Here is a 20,451-nt window from a genome sequence, read left to right as displayed (position 1 = left end):
AATATCATTTGACTTTACATTTCGAACAATTAATTAATTTAAAATTAATAAGAAACGGACAATATTGAAGTTTATTAAAATGTCATTGCATCGTACATGATATCCAAATTGTACTACTTGTACAGTAACATTATTAACACATTCTGTGCCATCGGAAATTTCGGTTATATCTCGCTTACAAAGTGCACTGATTTTTTAAATGGTAGATTAAGTTACATTCAAGCTTTTGCTGACTTTTAATATATTTTGATATTATTTCTTTATGTTTTTCTTGTTTCGCGTCGTGTATCAGTGTTCTTTGACACATGCCTCACAAAAAATGTTTTTTACAAAAATTGCGTGTGTACCATAAATGGTACAGCGATTTTTTTTCACTATTTTCTTTATATTTTCACTGAGAAATTGAAGCCTTTACTATTACTGACTACCGTTGCACGCAGGTAACTACTATTGGATGAATTTGACGGGCAGAGTATGCCATAATTAGCACTGACGCTATCGTAACTAGCGTTGTCACGACCAGTCATCTTCCAGTCGTATTCCTGCAGAACAGGCAGATTGTTAGTTACGCATAACTGTCTACGTAAAATGAATTAAGGGCATATAATTTTGTGCAAGAACAAAACTTTTAACAACCAATTTAGAATGGTTTCATTCACTTTCTTCATATTATGAAGAAAAACAGTTTACTTCGTCGTATTTTAATTAATTATCATTTAATAACAAACAAAAGAGTTTTTTATACCTAAACCTTTAATAAATTATTAATTATTTCAAATTGAACAAAAGTAATATTATTTTTCAGTACTCTAATAGAATGTTTTGGAGATGTATATTTTTATCTGCATAACTTCTCTAGAGATTTTATTATATTGATATATAAAGACGGTATACTAGTCAAATTTTTAATAAAACATTATTTATTTAATCATTTATTTATTTATTTATTTGGTGACCTCAACAAATTATAATCCGATACGAAATAGTGTATATTGTACAGTGATAACAATAAAGTGTTTAGTTGATATTCGATTGTGATACTGTGATATCACAGTAATATTTGAATTAAACCAAAATTTATAATCAAATAGTACAAGATAAAAGAGTGTGTTTTTCAATGTTTAGATTGAACAGCGTATTCGATTAATGTCATCGATTAAAGAGAATTAATTTTTTTAAAAGTGAAAAATATTCCACTAATTGAGCAAACAAAGATGCATTAATAATGCATTCAATGAATTCATAACGATATTTTGCAACGAATCAAGCGAGAATTTACAGAAATGAATGGTGGCGCCATTCGACGACAGTATTTATAACCTTCTTCACAAAGCTCGAAACTTTTAAGTCTGTGATAAAGATACAAACTTATCTACTTAGATTTTGATGTGGCAGATTTAGAAGGATACCTACGAACGTTACATATTATCGAAGTTCTGTCATTGACGGGAGACAAAATAGACTGGTTCATATCTTATGGAATTTCATCATGCTCGTTGCTCTCACACTTCCAAGTAGCAAATGCCTGGCACGGCATCCCGAGGTCAGTGCACTCGCGAAATAAAAAATTACTAGCTACTCACTGATCACTGTTCGCAATCGGCACATAGCTGAAATGTTCACCATTTTACGATATTGAAGAATCTTTAAATTGTGAATGTGTTTCAAACGATTTTTACACTACATACATTTCATTGTATTACAACGAATACTACTTTATGATATATTATTAGACATTTGTTCTATTTACATAAGCAAATTTTTATTAAAAATAATCAATAGAAATCGAGGTACGAAGAAAGATTTACATAATTTCTATTCGACTACGGCCATTGCTCTTTTTAGAAGTATCAGAAATTCTGGCAGCCATTTTTTAAAGATATATCTTTTATTTATTGGTCATGCTCAGTATTTGGTAACGTAGTTACCAACTGCACGTTGAACTTCGGGTTATGAAATAAATCAAATATCTTTCATTTTTTTGGTTTTCTCATGCTTTATTGGATTATATGAAATTTCGAAAGACTAGATTATATTATTATTATTGTATAACATGTTAAAGGACCAGAGGTCCTGATCCTGCATACACAATTACCAGAACCAGATTATTCAGCAAAGGTCAATGTATTTCCCATTCCAGATCGAGAATTGGCCACAACGTTATCCGTAAACCTAATGTTTACTTCCGTAATTGCCATATTTCCCGTAAGGAATTGAGCCAGAGTTTCTACACCTGATCGTGGTCGGCGATCAAATGGATATCCCATTGCGCGCGCATCCGGATACTTCCTGTCTCTCACACCACAATAGCTATCTGCAGCGGTACAACCAGTTGGCTCTTCCTGTTCAACCTAAACATTGAAAAACACACACTCTTTTACCTTGTACTATTTGATTCTAATTTTTCGTTTAATTCAAATAAGCGTTGTGGTTTAAAATGTTTGAACTTAACAAAATGATTGAAAACTATTAACACTTAATTAGAATTACTGCGGTACAGAATATAAAATATGGTTACATAAAATGTACTCACAGCGTCGCCACTGTAATCTGATATCATAACAAAAAGCTCCATGGGAAAACCTCCTTTGCTTCCTTTGGGTACCAACATGTGTTGTGGCCACCCACATCCACAGAAATTGAAAGTTGCTGTAGTTTCGGGACTGATCAGTACATTCTGGTCCAAATTTCGGAACGTCCTTTCGAAGGGTATAGTTACCGAAGAGTCTGTTGATTTCCGCTCAATTGTATTTTGTCCCGGCCGCACTGTAATGTAACAGACAACAAAATTAGAAATACACAAATTTTCAGTTTAATGCATAAAAATCTAAACTTCAAATGAGAAATTTAATGCAGTGTAAAACAATTGAGCATGAACATAAGGCATAATGAAATATAGAATGTATTTTACGATCTGTTGTAAAATGCAATAGAAAATGAAAAATAATACTGCATTCGAATAAAAAATCCTTGTGATCTTAAGAACTTGAAAAAATATGACACTGGCAACACTATTTCACACGAATGTTTTTCTTTAAAACCCCTTTAAATTTATTTCTTAAAGATTTTTATATGTCATTAAAATAAGTTGGAACGTTTCGATATATAAATTTTGATGATACTATCTTTGAAGTATTCGTAAAGGCCACAATTTAGCAGTTTACAAAGCATAAGCTTGTGCATAAATCAAAGTATAATGTATATGCAATAAAAGTAGCTTACTTGATACAGAAAATTTGTCCATTTCAATCATTAAATTCTTTTGCTGTGTGAAAGTGAAAGGTAGTCCACGTTCGTCTTCCTTAGGAGCCATGAAAATGCGCACTGTTCCCCTTTGTGTTTTGTTGTTGCGATTGTTGACTACAATTTTATATGTAAAATCGGAGTGATTCAGGTGGGTGAATTTAGCGAGTACCGGTCCTCGAGGAGTAAAATCAAGTCCACGAGACAAATCTACGACGCTCTGAGTCCAAAAAGTATTCAAAATGTTCCGTTGCTGATTGGTCGTCAATCCAATATCTTCGATTTCAATGCCTGGATAATCCAACTATAAATGTTGCCAAAAAGTGCATAATTAATGGTAATATTTCTTTATATTCAACCGTACGTTGTCTCTTCAACAAAATAAAATCAATACTTCTTAATTATCTTCATTCTTTTCGAAATTTACTAACCTGTTGTTCAGAATACTCTACCAGAGTATTTTTATGTTCTTGGAAAACATCATCAACGAAAGCATGCCATCTGTAAAATATTGGATCCCTCATAGCAGTAGCAGAATCGCCCATAACGCCGAATCTTTCCTAGAAGTAATATAAAAAGGAATCGTATAGTTCAGCACTGATAGAATTAATATCTATAAAGTTCAGTACTAATCAAATTAATATCTATAAAAAAGATGACTAACATAACACTTACTTCATAGTTTGAGCATTATTATTATAGTAGGAGAAGGAGAATATTTTATATGATACGCAATATTTTTGCTACATGAACAGCAAAGAAGCAATGAATCTAAATCAAATCACGCGCACGATATATACATTCGGATACGTTCATCTCACTCGCACATCTTTTAAAACATTCTTTCGTTACCAAGCATTAATTTTACGTACATTTGGAATATTCTATATAGATTCGTTTAATATGAACATCATTGACATATAAAAATCAGTATTACAGACAATCAATTGAGTCTGGAATATTCCAATGACTTGAATATTTATTCAAAATACATGCACACGTATAGCTTATCGTTTATGGATACATTCTGTCCCACATTATGAGTGAATTCTTTGACTGGGACCGCAAAGCAAATTTCATTTACACTCAATTCAATTTTTACACCATATATATGTGGAGTGCTAAAATGAACGAACGTAGTCAGTCGTAAAACAGCGTCGAGACGATACAGTCGAAGAGTCGATATTCAAGTCAATACCTCAGACGGAGGATTATTGTAGGCGTAATTATTGGAATTAGTCTAAGTCAGTTAATAAATAAAGTTAATATCATTGCTTAATATAGTATACAGCTAGCCTGTTATTTTAAAGCCCTATTGCACAATTTACCCTCCCATCTCGTCTCTGATTTCCTACATACACATCCCTTATAAAATAATTTATGTAACCGAGTATACTGTGTCTGTTGACAAATAAATATTGGTTCCGGACATAAGAAATTAGCAAAACAATGTGAAAACCACTTGAAAATTCGTATTAGATTTGGATAATTGTGTGAAATCGAATCGTGTAAAAAGGCAAAGGTAATTCGTATCAAATGAAAATCGTGCAAAAGCAGAATTAGGTGTACAGAGAAAATATTAAAGTTATTCGAATGAAAGACGTTTACCAGGTAACGATGATCCGGATCGTGGCAATAAGAAATAGCGACGTGTCCTAAATTATGAAGATCACCGTAGACATTTTTATTCGGGGACAAAATACTGGCTTCCATGATATTTCCTAATATATTGATGCCATCCTTTTCTGTCAAAGGTACACGTTCACCTGCCATGTTAATTACGGATCCAGTATGAATAGCTTCGTATATGCGATCACGCCATCTCTCCAAATCCTGAAGATCGAAATCCAATTGATCGACCGGTCGATTGATATCTTTAAGCACGGCACCGCCTGGACGAGCTGGCCACGTGCGACCAGCAACAAAAGAATCCAGTTTTGGGAAATAAGCTTCGGGTATCGGTTCACGCCAGTTAATAAACCGTTTCACACGACTAAGTCGGTTACACAAACGTTCGCAGTTATACCTGAAAATTTGTTGCCAGAATCGAAAATCAGATTTATTTCTTTCATTAATTAATTTCAGTCTAAAATCTAATCAATGACCACTATACGTACCGTGCCATGATTTGTTCATGCATATAGTAAAAGAGCTCTCCGCGGCGATCCTTGTCAACCACACTAAGGTTCCCCTCAAATGGATAAACCAAATGCCAGTGCCAATGGTGCAGGTTGATACCAATGTCTTCTCTCCAATATGCAACACGATGTTCTTCGTCGAGGTCAGTGGCAGTGTAATCTCGAGGAATTTCAATTGGAATCTACATTCAAATAAAACATTTACACTTTGAACGTTAAACTTTTAAAATGTTCTCTCATGTGTGTATCGTTCTTCTTAATGAGTAATCTTTCCACAATAAATATTGTGTGACGACGGTGGAAAATAACTATACGTTATCGTCGCCAACATTGAAATAAGATCGTTTATTTTATAAGAATAATAATTATTGATTTTAAGTAATGGCAAACTTCAAAAATTTCATATACGTACTCTTGATCCTGGGTTTACAATGTTAGCTTCCTCCTTAGCTCTACTGAAAATAGCACCATCAAGATATTTGTCTGGAAATATTTCAGTCAATGGTGGTACTGGCAGATCCTTCGTGTCAGGGCGATGCAATATCGCCACCGAAAGAGCATAAATGAACATGCTAGGGTTTACGCGATCGCGACAGTAAACTGCTACAGACAAGAAGTCCTCGTAAGTCCTCATGCCTGCAAAAAAATATTGCTATTGGTTGGCTCTAATGACATGTCAAGTTTTTATCCAACTATACGCATGCAGGTTGGTAACTATCATTGCTCAAACAAGCTCATCCTTTCTTACTCTCTCCTCTCACTTTTTATATCAAAGACACGATAAATTGTACAAACCCAAGAAGATATCGATGAGCCGACCCGCTAGTTTTCGATGTGCAGGAATAAATAGTGAAAAGGAGTCATGTCGTCCCAACTGCATAGGAACGGTAAGATCTGGAAGCGAAATCTGTTTCACTTGAATCTTCGAGTCGGCCTCATCGCCAAAGCGGTTGAACACTTGTGTTGCCACGGGGCGGTACCTGTCTGGCTAAGGGATCAAAGTATTTCCAATCAGATATTTTTATTTATTTATACATAAGTATTTGTCTCTTGAAACTTGGGAAATTCTTCGATAAATTTCGGTTATATCTTGCTTATAATGTACACTGATTTTTTAATGATAGCTCAAATTACATTCAAGCTTTTACTGACTTTTAATATACTTTGATATTATTTATTTACGTTTTTGTTGTTTTGCGACACGTGTACCAGTGTTCTTTGACACGTGTCTCAGAAAAAATGTTTCTTCACAAAAATTGCGCGTGTACCATACATGGTACACGTGGCATGGGATGTGTTAAATAACACTTATTGCGATTGCTCTCTTTTAACACACTGACTAACGAGTACTTATCAAAATCTCCTACAACCAACACAACTTTTTTAAACAAACGAAAACTGAAAAGTGAGAACTCTTCATGGTGATTAGACAGATGTGTGCGTTTGAATGATATTTTGCGTTTGATAGGTCGATCAAAATACTGTGGGATGAGTGGATCATCGTGCGTGCGTGCAGGCGACCGGGTCATGTTGCGACGGGCCGGTGCCAGTATGTTTTGAAAAACTCGAGAGCCTGGAGAAGCGCGAAACCAAAGTGTTTCGGACCAAGCGACTGGGACCGTGAGAAGGAAAGGTGTACATAACCGCGTGAATTTTGACTATGGACGAAAGGTTAGGGTGCGAGTGAGAATGGTCCAAGTGTAAAAAAGAAAGAGTGAATGGGGTATGCTTTAAAAGCAAGTGAGAATGCATGGGGGAGAGACTTTTGGGTGCAATTAGCGAGCGACCGATTGAGTGCGCGTTTGGGGAGAGAATCAACCTTCAATCAGAAATATATTTAATATTGTAACCAGTACAATTATTGATAGAGAATCAACTTCCCCGTTCCTCAGAGAATCCTATAATACGACTCATATAATACAAAGTATTAAAAAGGATTTGGCAACGAAATTTGGAGGATAGAAATGAAATGTTAACGGATCAAAGCTGAAGTTACGAAAGACATTATTTATACAGAACAATTCTACTTTATGAAGTAGACAAGAAGTCAATTGAATGTAAGGAGTTACCGAACTGATAATTTTATAAATAGGATAATTAATTTCTGAATCTTCAGATACTGCAAACAGATGTGTGGATTTCATATCTTTTTAAAATATTCGTATTAATACTGTTTATCGCACTGTTTGCTGTGAATGCATCTGTTGTTTTAGGGTTACATAGAAGTGAATAAACAATAAAACGTAATGGTAAAGAATCACTTACCAAGTAATCAGCTGGTATGTCAAAGGCGACTTTCTTTTCACCTTTAGGCACGTAGACTGGCTCAGCAGGGCGGTCAAATAAGTATAAAATACCCGATTTATCGGCAGTCATATTTAAAAATTTGTTCTTCTCACGCAAACAAACAGACAAATATAATCGAGATATATAATTACAGACTAACAGAAAATCGGACTATTTAATGATATGTAAGTTTATAACTGTGTTTTATTATGATATTAAAGTATAACGAGACGAGAGAAATGCTTGCACCTTCACGATGGAAAGCGGTCTTGAAGAAAATGAATGGAATACAAGCTATATATGCAAAATGTTTCAGGAAACAGTGGTTTCATAAACCACAACATCCGTTTCTGCTGTCATAGCTAAACAAACATGTTTGGTTACTGATACAGCGTTCACCGAAATCCGATTGTCACAAATCCTGTTTACGAAGGAAACAGGTTACCACTAATTCACCACAAATGGTGAATTACACGTGAAAAATACTTCCTCTTCTATGATGTGATGTCATTCTTAAAAGTGAGACATAAATATGTGTCTAATTTATACAATGTAGCTATTATATTAACCCTTTGCACTCAACGATATTTTTCATTACAAACACTCATTACTTTCTGATGAAATATTAACAATATTACTTGCAATTTACATAAAGAAACATATTGCATAAACTGTGGGGCACAATTGTTTTGTTTCTATGTTTCATGTGGTAATACCTTATTCAACATTTTATGTTGAATTTTTTATTTTATAATTTTGCTGCGTTCAATCAAGTGGCACTTAAGAGTCGCCTCTCGAGTACAAACGGTTAACGTATTCACATCGACAGCTGTTTTGATTATGTTATTTTACTTCTATATATTAAATACACGTCATCTTAAATCATATTGTCTACTTTAAGTTTGTATTATTGTAAAATAGAAATACGATAAGTTAACGAATATTTAAATATCTTTATTAGGTATTTATAAAATATTGTAACACTTAAAACGGTTAATCAGTAGTGAATTTATTTATAATTTGTAAATTTAATATTGTACAATTTTTTAAAAATTTGGATTATTTTTCAATTATATTATGAGAAGAAGATTACGTTTACTGAAAAAAATATATTTTAAGGAAGAGTCGTCCGAAGACTCCGTGGCGCAACGGTAGCGCGTCTGACTCCAGATCAGAAGGTTGCGTGTTCAAATCACGTCGGGGTCAACTTCTTTTTTTTCATCTTACCCTTTTAGTATGCTTTATTTTTTAAAGTAAAAACGATCGATATTATGAATAAAAACAATTGTGAACGTTAAGAACGATAGGTAAATCTGTATTCTTAAAATTCTAGGCAGAAAGAAATATCAAACTGTTAGTAAATTTAATTATTTATATGAAAAAATTGTCACAATATAACTTGTTCTATTTAAATCGTTCATAAAATTCTGCAATTTTTTAATTTCCATTAAGGAAAAAGATACTTATGAAAAATCTCTTATACGTACCATAAACAGAAAAAAGAAAATAATCAGAACAATATTACTCCTAACTGGAAGAAGCATAGATATTGTCCAAACGAAAATTGTATAATCTGGTTGAAGAAACCAAATATAATAATAGTCTGTAAAGGAAATAAGAACTCAGTGGTCAAAGCAGTATACAAGGTAAGGATCGAACTAAAGGGTGTCCAAAATGAGTCCTTTTAATTGTATGGTTTTGAATTGAAAATAAAACAACACATAAAGGTAATAAAGAAAATAATTTGTTTAATAAAGGAAATTATTTTTATAACGCAATGATGCATTTCGAAAATGTAACTATACCTGTTTTTAATGGAACTGCATATTTCTTACATTAATCAATGTTTCGAGCGTTCTACGTACAAAAGTGTCCATCTAAATTGATTACGAAACCATACAACATCCAAGATAAATGGCATAACTTATGACTCACTGAGAAAGTTAACCATTATTAAGCTACAGTTCTGTCTACGGGTAAAATGAAAAATTAGAATTGAGTTGACGTCAATAAGTAATACTATTTATTGAATGTTCAGGAAGCGGAATAGATCACAGAAAGCAATGGTAAGAAATAATCACTAATTTCTTGGAAGAACCGTCTGTATTATGTATGTATATTTAATTTTCTTTTTTCTTTTTTTTGTGAGACAACCCGTGTCTCCCCGTGCTTTGCACGCTGTACAATTCTTCGGATACGGTATCAGCCACGATATAACATAATCGTAAAATCAAAGAAGCGTCGAAGCGTACGCATTTAGAGCGTCGAGGCCAACGAGTTAATGAAAATAGGAAAAAAATAGAAGGATCGGGTACTTCGGCCAGGGCTGTACAAAATTAAACGTCAATCGATGCCGCAGTTCGATGCTTTGCTTCGTGACTTTACTCGCTATATCATGGTCATTACCATACATCGGTAATATTTCATAATATAATTACGACAAGTATAGGACGGATGATTTCACGAATTTTAGGCGAACGATTATACAGATTTCGAATTTGTGAAATCATCCCGGGGTCGGCCGTCCTCGCAGCTGGTACAAAAGAGTGTATTTACAAACGAAAAATGTAGGCTTGTGTGTTCCATATGATTTCCTTGCACGTGCAAATCTCAACATTATTGCTCTTTGCGGGAACAGAACGGAACGTGCTCAACGAAACGCTGTACATTCGATCCCGATTCGTTTAACATCAACGAAAGGTGAAAAACTCGTGTCGCGTTTATTAAAGAAACTTCGCAAGAAATTGATTTTTTTTCTCCCTGAGTATTCAATGTTCAATCGTACTCTGCGATCATACAAAATTAGTAAAAATCATCGAAACTAGTACAATCCAAATGTAACACATCATAGTACCAAATAATACTGTTATGTCACACAACGGGTGGTACATTTTTCCGTGATAAATACGTGAACCCTTGTGTAGGTAACCACCCTCATATTTCTATTAACAAGTTTATAGCTTCCAGTGAGAATTTCATTTCGTACGAGAGAAATTCAAATACGAATTTACATAGAAGATTCTACATATTAAAGTTTCGACAATAGTGAATATGTCACCCGCATTAACATGTAAATGCTAACCCCGGTATTAGGGGTTATTTCAGAATAACCAGGAAAACAACATTAAAGAACTAGGGATAGTGAATGTAAATTTCGATAATGAAATGGTGTCAATTACACAGACAATTTCTATTGACCGCAAGCGTTACTATCGAGCACGCTTCACGCGAATGAATGTCAGCGACCCGAGCGCACCATTTAAAAAATATAAACGTACAAATCTTTTTATTCTATGTGCCGTGTTATGTACACCATTGCGAGATATCGATACAACAATATTCTTATCCCGGCATTGCTTATTTTTATTTAATTAATCGACTAAAAAACAATTGGCACGAACCATTTAGCGATGGAAATTAATTGATCATTCGCATTATACCAAGGACCCTCGTAAACATCACATCCATTGAATTTTCTATCACCGTCGGTGAACAGTGATCTATCACAGAGTAACGTATTATTATAGTAACGAAAACACAACACTCGTATTTCATTGTTGTCGTGCCCTATTTTCTTAATAATATACAAATATATCACGTCAAAAATCTATTGAAACGTCAGTCAGACCTTTAATAGACAGATTCGCCCACGTACTCTACTTTACGAGGATTGTGACAGATATTTGATTCTTCATTATTAGTGTTGTTGTTGTTGTTGTTGTTGTTGTTGTTGTTGTTGTTGTTGTTGTTGTTGTTGTTGTCGTTGCTGCTGCTGCTGTTGTTATTATTATTATTAATAGTAGTATTATTATATTAATATTATTATTGTTAACATCGTTAAAAATCGAGCACTCTGTAAATCAAAATGCTTGGTCTGCTCGCGTTACAAAACTTATTACGGTGTTCTTCCACGTTCATAGGTTTTCTTGCACAAGTTTATGGTTCTCGTTATTTTCCACGTTATTTTATAGGCATACTTGCGTAGTATTTATCGAAGTACATTTGTAATGATGACACAGTTCTCACTGTCGATCATTTCAGGTGAAAACTATGATACTTCCGAACTTCTACATTTAATTCATATTGCAGATGCTTCTTGCACGTCGTTCATTATAAAAGTACATATTTCAAATGTACAATTTTTATTCGTAAATTGAAGGTTTACACTAATACTTGTAGATTTAGTACTGATATTACTGAATTAATACAGTTGTTTGATATCTCGCAAAGTCATTAATATCCGATTGAAATCAAACGAAATTATTCAATGATACAGTTATTACGTGTTTACAAAGAAATAGAGCGTAAGAGAACTTTTTCATTCGATTGAAATTATACGAAATTGACACGTGCCAGCAGAATGCCCTTTCTTACATATTTTTGTAAATTGTTATTTGTCAACAATTGACGATAATCGCGATGTCAATTATTTTCACGTATTCTTATAATGAAATACAGGTACCAAGTGACAAATAACTGCTCATTGTCTATACGTATGTAAGTAAACCAGAAACGGATGTCAATGTTTACATAAAAACATTAAATCTTCAATGGACAATTCAAAATCATTGCAAGTATTCAAATAACTAATTGAGTAAAATATTTATCAGTATACTACTTTCAAGAGTCTGCTCACACCTAAAATGCTCCAACAGGTAGAACTGTTTGATGCCGGATCGAAGAAGCTTCAAATCTCTGATTACATTGACGATTAATAATGACTAATTATTCAATATCAATCACTTGTGCGTGTCGTTACGAATGTTCTGATATAACGAAAGCGGAATTGTTTCAAATGCCTTCGGGGTGGTGATTCACTCGAGATCGTATGAATTCGTAAACATACTCATTACGACCATATGGTCTACAGACAACGATCGTCGATGTTTACAAAAGGCTCTGTGAATAATGCTTCCCTCACATCTAACCACAAATGATAAAACAAGAAATGTGATGTAACTGATTAATGGAATTTTTTATTATATTCCGTTCGAAAGAAGGCCAGTGAAGATAATCAATAATGATGAAAACTCTTCGTAATTTATTCACAGCCTTTTGAGTAAATTGTACGTTCTCGCGAAATTGTTATCTGATTAATCACTGAAATGTAATTAGTGTACTTATATTTCACGTCGTTCATATCGGAATTATAAATTACAAAAATTGTACATGTACTTTTGTCGCCATGATGGAATGAGTATTTATATTGTCGCAAAGAACTCACTCGATCAAATATGATCATGAAACGTTTGATACCATTCGAAGTGTATTTTGATCATTCTTACAGTTAGGCAAAGTTCAATGTGTTTCAGAGTAAAGTAATTTAAAAATAATAAACCCTCGAACGTTTCCTCAAGCAGCTCAAAGTTTTTAATCCTACAGAATTGAATACTCGATAATTTGCTCGTTGCGGAAGAGAAGCTCGAAAAATGTACAATACACTTTTCAGGTATAAATGTGTAATAGATGTGCGGAATAAATGTGATTCGTCTGGTAATGATGCAATTATTTGCAGCGCTGGAACTATTCCTATAACACAATCCTAAATACTGATACATATCAATTCTAAGGTATCATTGTGTACAGCCATTTAGAAACGAGCGACTATAAAACCAGCAGTTTTGTCAAGTTTGTCCCAATATCACACAAAATCGGACGGAAAATAATCCTTGGCGCTTGAAGTATGTATATGTAACGAGTAACCAGACTGGAGCGTGAACTATATGCAATATTCAAGATGATGAATAAGAATAACATTTTTTGGATTTGTGAGTATAAAATTGTTAAAATATTAATTTCTACTAATTGTAAAGTAATCAAATAAAATGCATAAAATATAAGTTATTGTCGACTTAATTAACGGTAAATGTTAATACACAAACATGAATACAAATTGTCTTAGATAACTGGAAACACAAGAATATCGCCGAAATGTATGTGTAGAAAAATTATGTAGGTAGGTGTAATTAACCGACAACCAGTCGAGTAGTCGGAAAACCCGCTAATTGCCACTGAAATCCGGCTTGTGGAGGAAAAGAAGTTCATCGCCTAGAAATTAAAGGAATTTACATCGGCTTAAGATTCACACTTTACTTATATTTCTTTCTAATTTCATTTTCTTTGTCCATTTTTCTGAACATGCAAGGCAGGTCATGTTGCTACAAGTCATAATGCAATTCAATTTCGTATTATTCTACTTCTTACTTTTTATCCAGATAGAGTGTTTTCATAAATATTTCTACAAAATGGATCACATAATTTATCTATAATATATCAGTTAAAATGCTGAATTTTCCAAATATTGAACGATAATTATTGACCACATTACGACTTTGCTTGTTAACTCAGCGATCGTTCCTCTTTTCCTGTAGAATGAAAGATCAATCAAATATCAATTATTCTCATATTCTAAACAGCAAGCGAGGGTTAAATTCTTAATGTGTTTACCCTTTATGATTCCATGTTGCACTTGAATAAATATTAAACTCAATAGAATTGCTATGTATCGATATAACAGTATATACGAATGAATTTCGAATCATTCGTAAGTATACCGAGAGCGGTCAAACAATGTCTTCGTATCATTGTTAATTATTTACTTGTTGCGCGAAAAACATCGATAATACATTGAAGGTTATGCGCGTATATATGTATAGCATAATATATAGCAAAGGAATTCGATGGATTGGAAACTGCAATTGTCCAGTCAATTTTTTTATCGATCGTTGGTGTTCGATACCACTTTCTGTTTCCTAATATTATTATATTACATTTATAAACTTCTATCATATTTGTCGACATCAGTAAAATGGTTACAAGAAGATCCTTGAATATCATTACACAGAGCTTATCTTTCTATAATACTCTATTGCGTTTGGCAGTCAATTGGCAATCCCATTAGTGAATATGTCATTCACACGAATTACCGCAAAGCGTTATAAAAATATTCGTTGATAATAATATCAGCCATATACGATTCCTTATCCTGCTATCTTTAATACGCTAAGGTCCGCCACTGATTCTAATTACATTTTCTCTAGCATCATGTGAAATTTTTAAGTACAGAACCTTTATTACATGAATTTCTAATAATAAAACAATTCCTATAGAGATTCAGAGATGAATAAAAAATGCTTCTACTTTATGTGAATTCAGTACTTCAGCTTCAGATTATGCATATATAAAATAACTATAAGAGGTAAATAAAACAATACAGAATAGAAAGTACGACAATTCATAAAGAAATAATTTCATTAAAAATCTTAGAACAATGAAACATCTAGCAAGTTTGGAAAAGAGCTTAGGTGTTTCAAATTGCAAAGAAAAGCTGAAATTTTGCTTGTGAAATATAAAATTAACCAATACATACCTAAACGATTTCAAGTAATTTATGTAAAAAAATGGCATAGTTATCTTTGAGTAGAAAATATGTTTCCTGATTAAGTGGAAAGATACAGGTTCCACAGTATATAAAAGTTCCAAGCTACCATACAATAGATGCCACAGTGAAAAATTCCTTTGTTGCTATAACACACTCGTGTAGTTAGTATCATGAATTTTCATAAAAAATAGCCATTGACATAGAATATTCTACTGAACGCGATCATTTAAGTTTACAATTGTTCCTTTTTTCGAAAATCTGAAAATTCAAGGCGGACCAACTATGTATATCTCTTTACACAGTTCTGCACAAATCAAGTGTCATTTTGCAGTGGCAACAAACACAAACGGATCCATAAAGTCATCGAATCAGCTGGACGTCCCTGTCTCTAATACAATTACAACAGACTTGTCGCGATACATGCGGAACATTGAAAAATCTGCGGATTCGTTTACACGTACTTTATAAGCGATATACAAACATTCTTCCAAAAATACAGTGTATCGTTGAATTTCAGAGTCTCGCGTAGAGACTTTCTGTGCTATCCAGGAAACCCGATGGAGTGAATTCGTTTGACCCTGCTGAGATTGATCGGTTTTCCTGGTCGTTCTTGAACACTTGAAATTTTTACCTCCCCTCGTGATTAGAAAATTAAGTACGCGTCCTTGTATCGAGAAAACCTGACACTAAATACCGGAAGTGACGATCGGATTCACTGATTCGCTCGATTGCATCGCTTGTCGGTGGCTTCCATTAATCCATCTGCCAACTATTGTCGTGATATCGAAATTCCGTGTCGTATTTTCACAAAATTTTTTAGCAATAAACTTCTGAATTTGTGTTCATGAAAAGACGATCAAACACAGCGTTTATAATATAAGATAATTATGATATATACACTATAATACTTATAATTATAGTGTAATATGATGTAGACCTTTTAAGTACGTTAGACAATTTGTTTTCAAAAATTGTCAGAGCATTGCTGTTTGATCTTAGTTTCACAAGAACAATTCTCTCTAATTCATTAATCTTACTTTTATAAGGACAGGACAGTAGACAGACTCTTTAAACATGTAAAGAATTGAAAATTTGAAATTGTTGAAAACAGTATTGTCGATAGCACTGAAAGCGACAGATTCTGTTTATGCAATATGAATGTTTCCGTCATTTGATATTGAACTGTTCCTCAAATAGGTTTTCAAAATATTTGAAATCATATTTTTCGATTTTTATAAATTCGAATTTTGTTTACGTTCCGAATTCAAATGGAATTCCATTTAACTATTTATTGAATGTCCACTGCCGGAAATGAATTTATTCTATTAACGTAAATAAACTTATAATACAAAAGTGTCATTTATTCGACAATAAAGTAATAAAGACTTTATTGCATAGACATGATATTAAAGATGTCGTACAAAGAAAGTTTCGTTTCATATAATAAAAACAGAGTAGCTAGTATGAAAAAGCTAGTACAAATGTAAATTTAGGCTACACAATCATTTTCTGAAATTTAGTCAACTTTAATAAGGACTCAGTCGGTACAACATTTTATAATGAAGTTTACAATTAAATCAAATTTCCTTCTATAAGAAAATACTAAAAATCATTGTAACCTTTAGTCCCTAAACGTTTATAATTCTTTAAACAGATAATTAAATAGAATCAAATTAGAAATTAGTAATTCACTGGCCACGAAAACGGGAATTAAATTCAGAGACAATGGATGCTGAGGAACGATAGCAACAAACGAACGATCCACCCGATGCACATCAATGCCACTAGCAACTTGGCGATCGTCATTTCGATCAGAATGTAATATACAGTTAGCCTCTTCCAAGCGTAGCACCCGTGTACGGTTGAAAAGTGCACAGAGGCAAAGGGACTCTTTCCCTCACGCTTGGACCGTCACGGCTTTCGACGCATGGCCATTATTGGCACGCGGCAATAACAAACAACGTAAGCGAGCCTGAATACGATGAAGCGAGACGTAACGATAGAAAACAAAATTCTCTATATTCCGTCTCACTCCGTGAGCGGAAGAGTTTCCTTGCCGCTTTGCACTTTTAACCACTTGCGCTGGAAAGACGTGCCACGCACGTTGAGACGTTTCTGTCGCAAAATTCTCAATGATGTCTTTCACGCATTGATAATCTTGTTGCATTACGCCTATTAGATTGTTTCGAAATATATCGCTCTACACAGAATGATTAACAAACAGAATTGCTGTACATATCAGCGTAAAATAGGTAAAAACAAAATTTGTCGCGCAAGACTTTACCAAATCTCTGAATTCATTTCCAACGCAAGTGGTTAAACCTTACGCCAGCACTACGCTCGGAGGAGACGAACTGTAAATAATTAAATACGTTTAATACGGATCGTCGAATGATACTCGTGAAAAGTGATATGGCTTCTACGAAGATGCGAGTTTCTTGTTCCCACTGTCATGATTCTCCTATCGTGAAAAGGTAGGGGGTCGACGAAAGCCTTCGTCTCTCGTCTTTTTCCTTCTCTTTCTCTTTCTCAATCTAGGTAATGTTTTATTAACTGGAGTGTCTACTACAGCCCTTGGACGGATGGTTGTCACTTACGAGAGCGATCCGATTCGCAACGATAACTTTTTTCTGTTCATTTTTCATGAAATTCGATCGGTAAAAGGGATATAACCACTTCAAATATGCTTCAAAGTACTTGAAAAAATAGATATGTTAAATATAGTGTTACATAATTGAATAATGAAACTTTATCAGTATGTTGCACGAATAAAAATGAAATAAAAATATGTGAAAATTATTTATGGTATCTTGACGTGATCATGTAGGTACTTAACAGATCATATTTAATCATTTCAATTTATTTATTTATAGATTCTAGTACAGTGAATCTAATTATCTTCGTATTTAATATTCGTGTTAATATCTTAATTAGTTAAAATATTCTCCATCATACGTCCATGTAACACGTCTTTAACTAAATTTGTGTAACTTGATATAAGCAACGTTTAAACTTTTAATTTGAAAATCTTAAAAACATGTAAATACATTTCATAAAACAAACTGGATTTGGATAAATTAATACTGAAGTAATTGCTGAACTATCGCGTTCTATATAAGGAATTATTTTTTGTTATAAATTGTTTTACTTGAAGAATATTTCTAAAAAATATTACATAGTGAATAATTCCATTTAAAACAATCTGTAATTTAAAAAGTTTTAAACTTATGATGGCATTAATCATCTATAAAGTAATTTTGTATTCAATTTATGTGACGATTGTATCTTCAGATTATCTTCAGATTCCATCAGCAACTCTTTCACGAAGATCGTTAGAGTCACAGTTATCGTTGCATTGTTTCGTCACGCATCGAATTCTCTCGATTAAAACGTGGCAACCCAATGTTACAATCATTACGATATGCAACCTGGAGTTATCTATATCACGATGGACGCCTAAACGCTGGCCTCAATCGTGAAAACATAGAAATCAAAGTGTCCCGGATTCGTTCAGCAAATCTGAAACCGTCTATGTAACTCGCTCGAAATGGTCGATACGGGCGATTCATATTTACAAAATGGCGATGATCCAGTCCTGGCGCACGCTACGCCAATAAAAAAAACTGTTAGCTACTTCAACTGACCCGTTTCTTTCTGTTCGCATTTGCCGACTTCGCTCAAAAATGTTGTCTGCGTCTCTTCGGTGTATAAATAACTATTAAAAACCAAAAAGAAAGGAAAAAGAAACAAATAAAAAAAAAATCATCGTTAGCGTTCATCAAGGTAAACAGCTTCTTCTTTTGATCGGTTTTTTTCTTTTTCTTTTTCTTTTTCTTTTTCTTTTTCTTTTCCTTTTTCTTTTCCATTGAAAATTTGATCATTGTTCCTTGTCTTTGTTCGATTTTGTCTAATAATTACTCCTCGCTCGCCCGAAGAAACTTTCTTGAATACTTTCCGAGCACAATCAGATCACTTAACATAATCTAGCTATCATATAAAAGATAGGACTATCCTTTTTGCTACACTTCGACTGTAACTTCCCCCGTGATTGGAAATTGTAGAGGATTTCTGTCGGGTGGAACGGCGGTCGTTATCCTCGGATTTGCGTGACATTTTCATACCGAAGCTTCGAGAGAAATAAATAATTATTGTCGAGAACTGTAATTCGTCCGTTGAACATTGCCCCCGATGATCATACGAAACACGAAACGAGTATTCCAGTCGCTTCTCGTCATCGTTCTGTTTAGGCTCGTGCATCACTCTAGCTATACAACTTCACGAAACTAAAACTGTATCACTTGGATCCACGGTTGATTTAACAACGTTTCGGTTCATCGAAATCGAACACTTTCACGGATGATTCTCCACGTTGTCTCGAATTGTCATTTTTTAATATCACTGTCTCCTTTGTTTCACGCTACCTTTTCGAGGTACCACTTAAAAGTCATTCTCTTCATTGATCCCAGACTGTAATGAGACACTCGAACATCACATGCCCGATTCCGCAATTCCTTCGTCATCTGCAAAATCGAAGAAAGACTCGTTAGAATGTCACATTGGGAAATGTTATACACACTATTCTCCGATTATGATTATCACCTTGACCAGCTAAGAATGTAATTATGTTTATTAGCTTGAATCAAACTCAATGAATGCGATTATGTACATAAACTTTGGATGAAGTTTGAGAAATTTGAGGAAAATTCTATCATATGTGGATGATTCTTTGATTAGATTTGCGAATTCACTTTTTATAACACATTAAATGAGTAAAAATTCTTTGAGGTGTATAAAATTCAACAAGGTTAAAGGAATTATTAGTATAATAAATCTTAAGTATTTAGTTTTTGTATTATGAAGCAGATTGCTTTGATTATGCTACAACTGCTGGTTCGATATTTAATGTGTTAAATAGGCAAAAGTTTAAATCTACAATACAAATATAAATATAAGTATAAATATAAATATATTGATCGAAATAATCCCACTGAGTCTTACTCAACAATATTTGAATGTTTATTGTTGAAGACCCACGAATAAGTATTATTCATTGCTCTATGTCCTTTGCTCACATTGTGACTATGCTCGACCATTCTTTTTTTACGTGTTCGTTAAAACTTGATTGTTATAAGATAAGACCGGTATATTTTGTTCGGTTTTAGAATTTGGGCATGGCCATAAGTGTGACTTAACCGAAGAAGAGTGTGATGTGAAATTAAAATCATGCTCTTTGACTAAACTATTCGCACTGATTGAAATTAGTAATAAATATGACGCAGTTAGTAAATTGCGTGAAATGTTATGTTCTGTGAAAGTAGTAGAGACTAAAAAGTGTGCATGAAGCGATAATAAGCGGTTGACAATAAAGGATGTAATTGTGCGAAATTAGGGAATGTAGTTTTT

General features: G+C 33.6%; 2 protein-coding genes and 1 non-coding gene across 6 annotated transcripts in view; 1 reads left to right on the top strand and 2 right to left on the bottom strand.

Moving 5' to 3' along the window:
• Positions 1-1,971: 1,971 nt before the first annotated feature.
• On the bottom strand, positions 1,972-7,925 carry PPO (phenoloxidase subunit A3). The gene is made up of 9 exons (XM_031972792.2): positions 7,647-7,925; positions 6,177-6,369; positions 5,794-6,017; positions 5,361-5,563; positions 4,852-5,269; positions 3,675-3,803; positions 3,223-3,547; positions 2,534-2,766; positions 1,972-2,351 (listed from the first exon to the last, which is right to left on the bottom strand). Exons 1-9 carry the CDS (start codon positions 7,755-7,757, stop codon positions 2,106-2,108), a joined length of 2,082 nt encoding a protein of 693 aa, XP_031828652.2. The 5' UTR covers positions 7,758-7,925; the 3' UTR covers positions 1,972-2,105.
• An 876-nt stretch (positions 7,926-8,801) lies between these two features.
• TRNAW-CCA (transfer RNA tryptophan (anticodon CCA)) lies at positions 8,802-8,873 on the top strand. The gene has a single exon. It is a non-coding gene; the product is annotated as a tRNA-Trp (tRNA).
• A 794-nt stretch (positions 8,874-9,667) lies between these two features.
• The window catches only part of Ptp10D (Protein tyrosine phosphatase 10D), a 59,636-nt gene continuing 48,852 nt past the window's right edge, over positions 9,668-20,451 (bottom strand). For all 4 annotated transcript variants that reach the window (XM_076367299.1, XM_076367301.1, XM_076367300.1 and 1 more), the window contains one exon: positions 9,668-19,568. Coding sequence is in view for 1 of the 4 variants with exons in the window: in XM_031972790.2 (XP_031828650.2) it covers positions 19,537-19,568 (32 nt within the window). In the remaining 3 variants the exon portion in view is untranslated. The remainder of the gene's footprint in view (positions 19,569-20,451) is intronic.

This window comes from Nomia melanderi, chromosome 4 (assembly GCF_051020985.1).
Source record: "Nomia melanderi isolate GNS246 chromosome 4, iyNomMela1, whole genome shotgun sequence".
NCBI lineage: Eukaryota > Metazoa > Arthropoda > Insecta > Hymenoptera > Halictidae > Nomia > Nomia melanderi.
The sequence above is the reverse complement of the archived record's forward strand: the minus strand, read 5'-3'. Positions and strand labels throughout refer to the sequence as shown.